Source organism: Patella vulgata, chromosome 4 (genome assembly GCF_932274485.2).
Source record: "Patella vulgata chromosome 4, xgPatVulg1.2, whole genome shotgun sequence".
Classification (NCBI taxonomy): domain Eukaryota; kingdom Metazoa; phylum Mollusca; class Gastropoda; family Patellidae; genus Patella; species Patella vulgata.
This window is the reverse complement of record NC_065882.2, coordinates 41,540,137-41,554,269: the sequence shown is the minus strand read 5'-3', so window position 1 is coordinate 41,554,269 and position 14,133 is coordinate 41,540,137. Positions and strand designations below refer to the sequence as shown.

General features: G+C 33.6%; 1 protein-coding gene across 1 annotated transcript in view; it reads right to left on the bottom strand.

Annotated features, from left to right (window-relative positions):
* The window catches only part of LOC126819206 (uncharacterized), a 129,261-nt gene that overhangs the window by 26,209 nt on the left and 88,919 nt on the right, over nt 1-14,133 (bottom strand). The window contains exons 9-11 of the mRNA XM_050547113.2: nt 10,314-10,433; nt 9,652-9,866; nt 4,512-5,899 (exon numbers count right to left, since the gene is read on the bottom strand). Coding sequence (XP_050403070.1) covers nt 4,512-5,899; nt 9,652-9,866; nt 10,314-10,433 — 1,723 coding nt within the window. The remainder of the gene's footprint in view (nt 1-4,511; nt 5,900-9,651; nt 9,867-10,313; nt 10,434-14,133) is intronic.

Genomic DNA, 14,133 nt, shown 5'->3' with positions numbered 1-14,133 from the left:
TTTTTTTTCACTGCGTTTTATCTAGTTCACTGCTGGTATTGTCTGGACACTATCATAAGGAGTAGAAGTTTTGGAAAAGGCGGGAAAATATCACATGGTTTACGCGTGATTGGAATGAAAGATGAAAGGGGGTATATCCCTTTTGATGGCATGTGATTACTGTCAGACATTCCGACATTCAGAGTAGATGCCGATAAAAATTTAGAAATAGTTTAGTGATTTGTACTGTTATGTTAGACTACTTTAAAAATTTACACATAATTTGTATCAATAAATAATAACTTATAATATAGATCATCTAACAACAAATGAGTTTCCATTAGATGTTTTTTTTAACTATAGTTCTAGAAATGGCGGGAGAGTGTCACGTGATTGCCACTGTTGACAGCCAATTCAGGAAACTATCACTTTGATGTTTCATTCATTACTGCATGAACCATTCCAACATCTATTATTGACATACGGGTGACGATCACTCTAGGAAATGATATCGTAATCAACACTTAAAATATGATAATCGCGACTTTATTCATTAATGATACAGCAAATAATTAAGTTTGTAATAGATGGACTGTATTTGCGATTGCGTAGGAAGCGTGACCCAATTTTATTACTTCAAAAACACAGCGTTCGTGTTTGATCCCCGAGGTAAAATAGTACCATGCATTTCACGACTAACAACAGAGGCGTAGCCGTGAAATATCTAACCCTAACCCATTTTTTAAAACCCCTAAAAAATATAAACAAACACCATGTGGCCATGCTGTCTACCAAGACACCGCGTGCAAAAGCATTATGGTTACGTTGCTGGCTGAGCGGGCGATAAATATTTGGTTTAGGCGGTTATGTTTTTGGGTACCTACATGCGATTCACTCTGATAAGTGGCAGAAAAAAACTAACAAAATATTACTGACAGGCTAACTAGACAAAATTTTATGGAACACCGGTACTTTTCACTTCACACATGTTTCCAGGATGATTATCTCTTTGTTTATTTAGCAGTATAAACCATATTGGGATATGTACAGGTTTTATACAGATAGAATCTTAACTAATCCTAATAATTGTTATAAATAAATAGGAAATTGGGCCTACTATGACTAACAATAACATATATCTACATAGAATATCATGCCATTCAAGCATTTTATCGTGTAATAGTTTTATATCCACCACTATCGGTAATTGTATCTGTATCGGCCGATATATTTCGCAGTCAATATCTGATATCGGTAAAACCGATAGGTGCCATATCGGACCATCACTAAACTGAATGAGAATAACACATGACACAATAATATGGAAACATCGCCAGAAATAAACTTCTAGGTAACTTGTATTCCATATAATTGTGTCATGTGTCATATGTTCATTGGCTAGAATTAGAACAGATCAGATCAATTGAAGACAATCATCTTAAGAATGTTTTTATGCCTTATTGAAGTGTAAATGTAAATACATAAAAAAGTGAATGATATCAAGGTAAGATTTAACTTTAATTAGACTGCAGTTCATTAGCATTTAGAAATAAAATATTGTTAAAAAATAACTGTATGATCTACAAGCAAAATATCATATCACAGATAATTAAATGGCATGGAGATCAGCGTCTGTGGCAAGCACTGGAATTGCACCCGTCTAAACATCTGACACCCATTTTTTTTTATAGATAACATTACCATAAAATCAGCTCAAAAATACAAGTCAATTTCGTCAATCTTTTAACTAATAAATTATGGCACTACATGAAAATTACAATTGCACATTCCTTGCTTTTACTGATGCAAATTGGTCTATGATGTGGTCAAAGTCAGTTTTTTTTCAGTTTCTTCTCTTTCTACGCTCAGCAGAGCAAGATCACAGTTTGTTTTGATCCATGGTACAGTCACTGTGACTGTTTAAGAGTCATTCCACGAGAAAACCATGCAGAAGATGAGAAGGTGGGGGTCGGCAGATCAAGTTCTTCTCGGGGGGATTTTATGGGCTCCCCCTAACTATTTCACCGTTATTGAGAAATAGCCTCTGGGTGATTTTTGGCCAATTTTGCCATTTTTCAGGTCATTTTTGGTCGAGTAAAACTAGTCTCTTTGATAAGACTTGGTATCCAATCCAAGATGGTCGCACCCGAAAGTGCAGAAAATTGCATTTTTTCCTCATTTTTGGCCAATAAATGTGGTACATATCCCAGATATGAACATACAATTGAAAATGTACTAAGGACATTAAGGCCCACATTTAGCACATCACATAGCAATAAGTGATGTGAGAACCCAACAGGAGCTGATTTCTTGACGGAGCGGCATCAAACTGAATATTCCAAAAGGATGCATGGACCAGATTTAAGGGGAAGTCATACAAAGACTGTGCTGTGTCACTTGGAATCCGCTTATTCCTACTGGATCGGGTAAGTGAAATAAAATACTATTGACAAAAAGTGGGAAAAAATCGTGTCTTTGAAATATCAATGAAAACATTGTGTGTATGCTCGACCACAATCAAATTAGCAGAAAAAAAGTTCTGCGGTGATACTCCAGAGTTAAGTGATGGGCTTAAGTCCTCAAACTAGCTGCATTGAGTCTGATATAGCTGTCATACCTTTACTAAAGGCCAGATTTGGCAGCATTTAAAAATTCTCGTTAATTTTAGAATGTTTTCTTCTATTGTAGGTATATGCCAGAAATCTAATGTTGTCCATATTGAGAAAATGGACTGTCAAAAGAGCCAACTTCCTACATCCTATGACATAGGGTAAAAAATTCAACTTCATCATAGGATCATTTTCAGAGCCCAAAATGGATCTTGCCAGGCCTTTTAAAACCAAATTTGTATATGAAGGACATTTCTATCAGGGGTTTCCTCTCAAAATATTCTTGATACCAACCCCAACGTATATGGGCCATTGAAAATTTTCTTGTATAGAGTCTCCGAATGATGGACTGGCTGGTAACGGCGGCACCTGCAAATACTTAGAAAAGAAGTTTAGTCAATTATTTTATGTGGTTAGGTTGTTTTAGGTTATTGTGGAAACTGATGACATTCCTCCAACTGCTACATCATCTGCAGCTACTGGTAGTGCCGCTTACAGCCATCATCAATCTACTGGTACTACGTCATCATTACCTGCTCTACACCTGTAGTTGGTAGTTCTAAGTCATTACTGTCACTGGCGTAGCTGTTACAGGAGGAAGAGGCAGCATGCCAGTTCCACTACCCGTAGCTGTATCACCGCACAACTCTTTTCTGCTAATTTGATTGTGGTCGATCACACACACAACGTTTTCATCGATATTTCAAGACACAATTTTTTCCCACTTTTTGTCAATAGTATTTTATTTCACTTACCCAATCCAGTAGGGATAAGCGGATTCCAAGTGACACAGCACGGTCTTTGTATGGCTTCCCCTTAAATGTGGTACCATGCATCCTTTTGGAATTTTCGGTTTGATGCCGCTCCATCAAGAAATCCACTCACGTTCAGTTCTCACATCACTTATTGCTGCTATGTGATGTGCTAAATGTGGGCCTTATTTCCATAGTACATTTTTTCAATCGTATGTTCATATCTGGGATATGTACCACATTTAATGGCCAAAAATGAGGAAAAAACGCAATTTTCTGCACTTTCGGGCACGGCCATCTTGGATTGGATACCAAGTCTCATCAAAGAGACTAGTTTTACTCAAGCAGGTTTCAAGCCACTACCAGTGAACACGAGCGAATGATTTGGTGAAGAAATGGAGAGAGCTGGCTTACCATGTTACCCTGAATGAAAGTAGTTGGCCATTTCATAGAGAATGAGAGATTTACAATAGGGAAAATTCACCAACTTTGACTTATGATTTCGTATTGAAGAGAGGTGATAGACATTTTATTTCTTATATAGATAGAGGGTGTCGAGCTGTGCATAAAACCATTTCGATATTTTGACCTACCCCCGCATCATAGAAAATAGAGCTAATCTTTGCAGGTGTATATTTTCTGTTTTATTCGCCATATGTTACAATTTTGCTGATCAATACTCCCAGAGAATAGATGCGATATCATGGTCTTCACACTGGGGCACAAGAAGACCTCAACTAACATCACCAATAACCACTTTTTTTATCCAAACCCTAGACTCGTCACAATAGGTGGCTGAAAATTGACTAAAAATGGCAAAATTGGCCAAAGATCACCCAGAGGCTATTTCTCAATAACGGTGAAATTTTGAGATCGGCCCTTCTGGCTTTGAAGTAGTCAGGGGTAGTTCATAAAATCCCCCCCCGAGATAAACTCGGTCTGCTGACCCCCCATCTTACCGATTCTGCACGATTTTGCATGGTTCTCTCATGGAACGACTCTTAAGGTCTCTACTACTACTAGCCAACATAATATTGTATGCATCAGGACCATGTACATGCATTATAAAAGGTGCACAAAACCCATGCTTGAGCATTACATGTAGTTTTATAATTTAGGGTTAACGAATGAATGAAAAAAAAACATGAATAATAAGAAATTTAGACCTTACCATACAGTCATGTCTTGACTTTTCAGGGCTGTATGATTCGCCAAACATTTATTTTTACCGTTATCACTTTCCTTGCATTTTAATTTGGGAGGCTTTTTCTTTCCCAAGTTCAGTTTATAAGAAAAACAAGGGACTGTTGGTGTATTTGGAGAAATTGATAGATTATCTCCCTTGTCTGCTATATCTGAGCTAAAAAAATCAAATTCATCACTATGGAAACTCTCAATTCGAGCTAAGGGAGTTTTGAGTAACTTCCATGTCGGTGTAGTTGGGGTTTTGAGCTTTGAGGCTGGCAGCCGAACTTGAGAACTATTTGAGCTATCAACCTGATTTGGAAAGTTTGACGATTCACTGTGCAGTGTTTCAATTTCATCAGTATTTGATTCACTACATGCAGCAACAGTTTGCTTTTTATCCATATTGGTACATCCTTTTGGATGAATATTAAAACACAAATCAGCTATCTTCACATGAGCATTATAGTTTTCTTTCCCTGAATGTTGTGATCGCTTGTCACTGAGAAGTTCCACCATGCTATCAACACGATCCTCACATTCTTCCATTTCTAACAAACGCAAGTCACTGAGTTCTTGTTCGATGTCTCGAACTAAATCTGTTCGTTCTGGGCTAGATCGACAAAAGTCCCCATCTGTATCTTGAGACAAACTGTAACCACTTATTTGCATAGCAGCATCATCATCAATATCATCATCATTACGATACGCATCACTCACTGTTAAAAAATTACGAGGCGGTTTTTTAGGAGGCAATTTTTTCCTTGAATGCTCCGTAATGTCTTTTGGCCGCACAACACATAGATTATCTTTAATTTCAGGGTTATTTTTTGTCAAGTTTGGGAGGTGCTTTTGCATAACTTGACTTGATTCTAAGGTAGGTAAATCTAAGCGAGTTTGGAGAGAGGGAGCTTTAGGGAGATCAGTAGATGAGCAAGGATTTAAACTGTCTGTAAAATGTACCTCAACACTAGTTAATGGTCCATTTGTGCCACTAGTAACTTTTCCTTCCTTTAATTTATTTGGATAACATTCCTGGAGAACTAAGTTAGCTGGTCTTTGAACTGGACTTTTTGGTGTTGGAACTGGAAACACTTTGTCCACAGATTCCACTTTAGCACAAGGGACATCAACGGAACTTGAACGTCCAAAAGTTTTACGCTTACTTCCAATACTTCCAGAACGATTACGACGTTTGGAATATCGCAAAGAGGAGGCTCTTCGTAAGCTTGGAGAATTTTGAGTTTGAGGCACTGAGTTCTTGGCAGAATAGGCAGCATCTGGAGAGAGGAGATTTCCCTTTCCATGTGGACTGTCAATCTTTCCCTGGCTGTCTGTCAGGGGCAATGGAGCTAGACAATATCTAGGAGCATCCTGCAATTAAAATAGAATATATTAAAAGTAATATTAAAAAACTAATTCTGCAATACTGATAAACTGATGTAAGCTTTAAAAAGATATCCTTCAATGCTTATTTGTAGTTCTTTGACTGTTATTTAAAGTTAAAATTGTTTGATTGTTTTTAACTGGGCTTTATACAAATCAAATTAAATAACTTGTATAAAGCAGAACATCTATTGATGAGTTTTCATGTGTTTGTTAATACTTTCAGTCCTCATAAGCCATCACTATCCATCTCAGTAGATTAATTCATTGACAAAAAATTCTTGAGCACATTTTATGTTGGAATCACATGTAGTTACATCAAAAATGTTTATAATATGTGTAGACGACTCCTGGTAATTAAAAGGAAAGTGTCTATGAACCATGGCCATCCTCTCTAACCTGTATCTTTTTAAAATTGCCAAATTGGACTTAGGTAGTCCTTATTCTACTGCAAGGAAGATCAAATAAAATCTCAATTTTGGTTGTGCTTACAATTTCATTCTGTAATTTCAAAGTGTTAATTATCAAGTAATAATTTGGTTCAGGATGGCCAACAATTTTAATTTCAGACCAAATTAGAGAGAATAACACAGAATATACTCAAAAATCCTAAAAGATTCCTATACATTCTAGGAAATGACATATTTTCCAATATACACCCACACAATTCACAACTTATTTTTAAACTGATAAAAGTAAAATAATTGCATCCTACAAAAATGTTATTCATTAGTAAAAACATGTTTGTTATTGGAGATACATTACTAAGAGTGTATGTGTATATATATATATATATATATATATATATATATATCCAATTTTATCCAAATATATATATATATAATATATATATATAATGTAAAATACATCAACTACTTACAAGTTAATATGTTTAATATTCATCATATATTTATACAGGAAGTTTGTACTATGATGTGGAGAACATATATCTACATGTAAACTACATCAAGAAATAGAAGCCAGATATACATGTAGATCATAACATAACTTACAAGTTATTGTCAAATGAAGTAATTACAATTTATAGTAGAGGTTATTACTGGAAAGTTTGGAGTGATTGTTCTGTAAGGGGATGGTGGGGGGTAACTGCCAACATTGCTATGGCCACATAATAGCAATTTTAACCAAACCAAAAGATGCATATATTTTATAATAAAATGTGATGTTATTGCAACCTTAAATCAATATCAAAATGTGGAAATAATTATTTTAATGAAAAGTAGTTTTAAAAATATATTCAATTAAATGGACCCGAATACAAAAAATACATCATAGAAAATATCATTTAAATGCAATTCTCCAAGAGACACTTTTTTCTAATTAAAATAAACTGGCACAATGGTTGGTTTCCCTCATGCTTTGGTTAGAAACATTTATGAATTTTGCATAGCATTCATGCCATTTCTTTAATAAAATGTTCCATGCTCCTTTTTTTCATTTCTGTATATACTAGTATGAAATTTTTTGTTTCCATTTCATGCGAAAGACTAAGAAATACTTTTGATTTGACTAGACAAACACAAAAATTAACAGATATCTCAACAGTATGTCCCTAAATTTTGACAAATCTATAACATTGTTACATGTAGTTATGGAAATGGTAGGCTACACATAAATGTTTGTAAACTGGATAGAAGACAAGTTATTGTGAGGAGACATATTTTAGTAATAAATAAGTAAATGAGAGAGAGAGAGAGATTAGAAGAATTAGGCAGGATTACATTTTGAAAGCAAAATAAAGAGATAAATGTAGCAGATTACAAGACAGCGTTCAGTAACAGAAAACAACAAATTCTCCCTACCCTTCGTTTACCCCTCATAGAGCCAAGCTGTTAAACAATCAATGCATTTAACTTAAGTTTCATATTTAACACATTTCTTTTAAAATTAAGGACCTCCTTTATTCATATTATTAATCTGATTACATGTAATTTCAATCACCGAATAGGATAATCTCCTAATATGAATACCAGCGGTTGCCAGGCAAGATACGCCCCACAAGCGTTTTTTTCGTACAATCAGGGGCCATAATCCAGAGAAGTATGGTCTGAAATGCGCAAATATCGAAAGGGACCGAATCTTTGAGATATAAAGATATATTTAAAGTTTCATTAAAATCGGATAAAAATTGTGACCTCTAGAAGGTCCACAAACTTCGTATTACATACTTTTACACAATCTGGTACAAAGAGCGGCCAATTTGTCAGGTAGTTTAATTTCGATTTTCCCAAAATTCGAATTCAAACTTCATTGTGGTGGAATGGTGATATATTTAAACAGTTTTTAAAATCCATTAAAAATTGTGAACTCTATAGAATCCACAAGCTAAAAACACGATTTTTCGTACAATCAAGGGCCATAATTCAGGACGTTAAAGTCTGATATGCATGAATATCGAGAGGAACCACGACCTTTGGGTGATAAACATACATTTCAAGTTTCATCAAAATTGGATCAAAATTGTTACCTCTAGAGGGTCCACAACCTTGATGTACCAATTTTTTACAATATTTGCGTACAAGGGGTGACCATGTTGTCCGGGCTGTTTTGGTTTGATTTTCATGAAATTCGAACTCAACCATCATTTGGGTGTAACGGTGATATATTCAAACGTTTTTAAAAATTGGATAAAAATTGTGACCACTAGAGGAACCATAAACTAAAAATGCGATTTTACGTACTATCCATTCAGGAAGTTATCATCCAATATGCGCGAATATCGCAAGGAACTAAGTTCTTTGGGTTACAAACATGCATATCAAGTTCCATCCAAATCAGATGACAATTGTGACTTCTAGAGTGTCCACAAGCTAAAAACGTGATTTTTCATACAATCAGGGGCCATAATTCATGAAGTGATGGTCCTATATATGCCAATATCAAAAGAACCTGAGATCTGTGGGAGATAGACCTATATTTCAAGTTTCGTCAAAATCGGATAAAAATTGTGACCTGTAAAGTGTCCACAAACAAATTGTGGACGGACAAACTCTGCCCGGATGGGCTGGGGCGACTTCATACTACGTCCATATGAAAATGTTGGCGTATAAAAATTCAGTTACTCAGGAAAAGTTTATTTATGTTAAATTTGAAGTTGAATATAACAAAGAGTTAACTGAATGTTCATATCAAATTTGTAAGGAGGTCCTGTCCGTTTAAATAACATAATTGAATAAAAACAATAATGACAATAAGTTTGTAAAAGAAGGAAATAATAAGTAATATTAGCCCATCTCTGAGCTAGTTTAACGTAACTTCCAATTATTATAATCTTATATTGCAAATAAATAAAGGAGGGATTCATATAAACTTATATGGTAGTTTTATGTTAACTATCACATAATAATATCAATACACAATAAATTAAACAATTAAATTAAAGTCGATCTAAACTTTGTGGAAATATTTATCTTATCAGCTTGCTAGTTTGTCATGATATTAATTTGAATATGTTTGTGGCTACTGGGAATTAATCATATTCATGCTCTCAAATAATTATAAAATTCCATTAGCTTTAAAACCATATCCATACATGTTCAGACTATTTATGTATATCATAAAAAAAATGGTTAAGTGAAAACTATTGGATGGGAATATAGATCAATAAACATTGGTGCCATCATATATATCAATATATTTCCAGGTACTTCTAGTAATGACCACCACCTAAGCCAAGCAATTTAATAAAGTATGATTGAAAACAAAGAGATATTACTTACAGCATGTGGCGCCGGGGAAGTTGGCCCAGGTGACCTAGATCTCCTTCGAGATCTTCGACGTTCTGGCCCCAACCAAGTTGGAGTGCTGCATAACGCGAGGAAATCGAAGGAACTAAACTTGGTCTCGTGACCTGCTGATCCAGGTTCTTTACTTCCTGCACTGTGTTGAGTCTTATCATCAGGAACCTCATTTGGTAAAACTAGCTCTGGTGGAACTTTAAAAATAAAAATACTTGAAGTAATATTTGTTCTCAATCAATTAAAAATCAAATTAAATTCAGAATTACACAGATGTTCCTCTGAAAGATGAATGTGCCTTCGTGCAAACCAAATATATGTACCGTAATTGTATAAGATTATCCAGGTATCTAGTCATGCAAAAGAAACATAGTATAAAATAAATTTAACCACGTAACAAACATAGAATGAGAGATGTATCAAGGCCTAGATATACATCTGATAGAATCAAGATATAAAAAGCACAGTATTTATAGTTTTCATATACAAACTCATGATCAAAATAAAACTATTAATCTTCGAGAAATATGTGATCTTCATCGCTAGCTGTTTGTGGTTCCTTTTTATTATACAAAATCCTTGCTGCTTTTTAACACACAAAAGAACCCACAACCCATGTCTATTCTACAATTTTTATAAAATACCTTTATTTTTGGATTTCTTGCCTCCATCTTTGTCAGTATGATCTGATTTGGAGCGTTTCTTTTTGCCTTTACCTTCCACACATTGAAAAGATTTTAATGTATGATCTATATCATAAACCCCTGGAAAATATGACAACAAACGGTAAACTGGCTACACTATGTAATCCATTATAATATAGTGTCATTCGTGGAGACCCTAATCACTTCCATTAATTCATAGAGAAAACCAGAAACTATCCTTCCAGACAAACATTTTACATATTCTCCAATGTAACAGTCCATTTCAATATTTGTTTTAAGTCATCTCCAATTCAACAATGCAGAATGCTAGCCATGAATTTATTGAGAATACGATACTACCTAAAACTAATGATTTTTAGAATTGTTACTGTCTGGATCATTGTTATTGTTTGGATTGTGTTACTGTTTGGGGTATGTTACTCTTTGACGACAAATGATTATATCGTCTATATCTATTATTGTCTAGATAATGTTAAGCCTACTGCTTGAAACATAGTTACTGTCTGGATTGTGTTACTGTTAGCTCTATGGATTGTGTTACTGTTTTACACTTTGTTACTCTCTAAATTGTGTTACAGTTTCAAATATTGTTACTTGTGTTAGTTTGTGAAAAACTGTTACTGTTTGGATTGTATTTTTGAGTGATATTATGTTATCACCTGGAAAAGAAGTTGCTGTAACATTTGCGGTGTTGATTGTGGGATTGTCTTCAATTCAATGTCTTTATTCTAAAATTGTTTCAAAACATATTGTTTTAAACAGTGTTACTGTATTAAACAATCTTATTGTTTTCATTTTGATATTTTCTAAAACACTATAATTATTGTCTTAAAACAGCCAGTGTATGATTTGACATTCTGATAAAGAGGTTGTGTGTAACTCTCTGAACCGGTTTCTATCTGGCATACATTACATGTTAATTATATGGTTCTTACTCTTTCTATTGTATTACTGTTTAAACCACGGGTTCTACTTCGCTAATATATGCTGGTTGGGACCGATTGTCTTAAAAATTGACTGAATATACTGGGAACCCATCAGCCAATTTACACACCACAAAACTGGCCTAATTTTCCGTCATTCTATTTTCAAACATCCCTGTGATCTATTGCACCCAAATATGTGAGATATATATATAGGTCCACTAATCATCCTCCTCCATCTGAGCGCCATTCACTTTGCATTGTCGATGTGTCAAAAAAGGTTTGTAGAACTAAGTTGTATTAAGGTCCCAAACAAATTGGTAATCAGATGAATCTGATCTTCAAAAAAGACAGCCCGTTAAATACAAAGAACTGCTTGTTAAATTCAACTAACTACACTGACAAAACACAATTCATAATAATTGGTTGGAAACACTCATTGCCTAAAATCACTAACATAATTAAATTAAAATATATGCATTAATTCACATTCTGTTTCTCCTGTAAAGTCTTCTTGTAATTTCGGTGTAATGATGTTTGACAACTATTTAAGTACTTAATGTCACATGACTAATGCATGCCAATGCTATTTTAATCTTAGAAATATCAATAAAATCAGACCTAATTTAACTACTGATGCCACAATAAAACTTGTTACTTGCATTTGAACAAAACAAAATGCACACATTAAATTGGTTATATTCTAATCAAACTGCATTGACAAACAGATCTTTTTGTTTAATTTTTTAGCCATCAGTCTTCGTATTAATTATAAATTTAAGTGTAACTCGACGACGAGTCTCATAGGTGCCACGTTACCCTTGAACTGATGTCACTTACCGTAATCGCTGAATTATTTAACATAGTTTAATAACGTTATTTCACAAGTGCTTCTAGATTTGTTACCATTTGTTATATATGGCAAAAAAGGAATGCAGCTAACAAAACCTCAAAGAGATGACGTCCACAAAATATTTAAATTGGATTACTGAAATAACCATTTCGATTGTCCTTTGCATGACTTAAAATTTATTAAAAATCTGATAGAATTAACCCTAATAAAACCTTATCAAAATGCAAAAAATCTTAAAAAGTGACACTGACAAAATTGGATATTGGATGTTGGAAACAATGGTTTGATATCTATATCATCGTATTGATTCATTCGATATGTTGATTGGATTCAAATATCATAATTTAAAAAAAATAATGAATATATGTTGATTGGATTCAAATATCATAATTTAAAACAAATAATGAATAACACTCATTTCAAGAAAACATTTGTTTTAAATTGTAATCAATTTGATATAACGCATATTTGTTTTATACACCAAAGGGTGTCACTTTTATGAAAATCCAATAATAACTGACTATTTTACAGGCAAAATAACATGAAAAGTGACTCATGCAAAATTGTTTATTTCTCAGCAACTGTTCATATTGCAAACTAATTTTTACATAGATTGTCTTTGTATGCATTAGTGATACAGGTTTATGAAAGTTGTGAGGAAATATTTAAAAATATGAAGATGCCAAATAGATTTGTAAATAGCTAAATTTTACACCTTTTTTCACCATTAAATTGAAATGGCAGAAATACGAAATCGAAATAAAAAAAAATGAGCTCAACATTTTATCCGCCTTTATTTAGTAGGGTCATCCATATTAAATTTGTAAAATTCAATGTTTGCTTCTGAAAAGACGTTGAAAAGAATTAACCCTTTATAAAGCCTTATTAAAATGTGAAAATGCTTAAAAAGTGATCTTGACAAAATTTATTATTTCTCGGTAAGGGAAGATGTTAAAGACTATATTTTGATATCTAATGATCGTATTTATTCAATCTATTCGTCCATTGGAATCAAATATCATAATGAATATCACTCACTTCAAAAAAATATTTGCCTTGTAGGCTAAAAATACAGATTGACAAAATGACATTACTTCTGGTGATAATGAAAATGTTAAAATAGTTTCATGAAATCATAAATGGCATCACAAAATTTTTATGGAAATAAAATAATAATTGACATTTTTATTGACCTTGAAAACTGACTTGTAGAAAATCGTCTATTTCTGCGTGACGGAACAAGACAGAAACCATTTTGTGATATCTATATGGGTTCATTTTATATGTTGATTGGAATCAAATTTCATAATTTTAAACAAATAACATTTTAAACAAATAACAAATACGAGTCATTTGAATAAAATATTTGTTCTGAAGGCTAAAAATACAGTTTCTGCCAACATGACGCCATTTCCAGTGACAGTGAAAATGTTAAACTAATTTGACCTAGTCAAAAGTGGCATTAGGCCTAAAATGGTAAAAAGAAATTGAAAATCAAATAATAATTGACACTTTCATGGGGAAAAACCTCTGAAAAGTGGTGATGATTCTGATTTTATAAATCTACCCAGACAGACACGAGGTGGAGGCGTTGGTCTTCTTATCAGGCATACATTCGAATGCATAAGAGAACGAGTCAACACATGCTTTCATTCCTTTGAATTTGTACAATTATTTCTCAACAATAGACTTCGGCTTGTGATATTATATCATCCTCCACCATCAAAGAAAAACAAATCAAGTAATCAGGATTTTCTGAAAGACCTTGAGACTATGATTTCCGAGCTCATTCTCCTTAACACAAGTCTGCTTATTATTGGAGATTTCAACTTACACTTTGATAATGTAAACGATTTTACTGTTTCCAAATTCCAAAACATCCTAGATTCTTATAGTTTATATCAACATGTGAAGACTATATCACACAAACGTGGAAATATTCTTGACTTTGTTATCTCTGAACGTAACAGCCAATTAATACTCTTGAAGTAACTACAGATTTATTGTCAGATCACTACCCAAT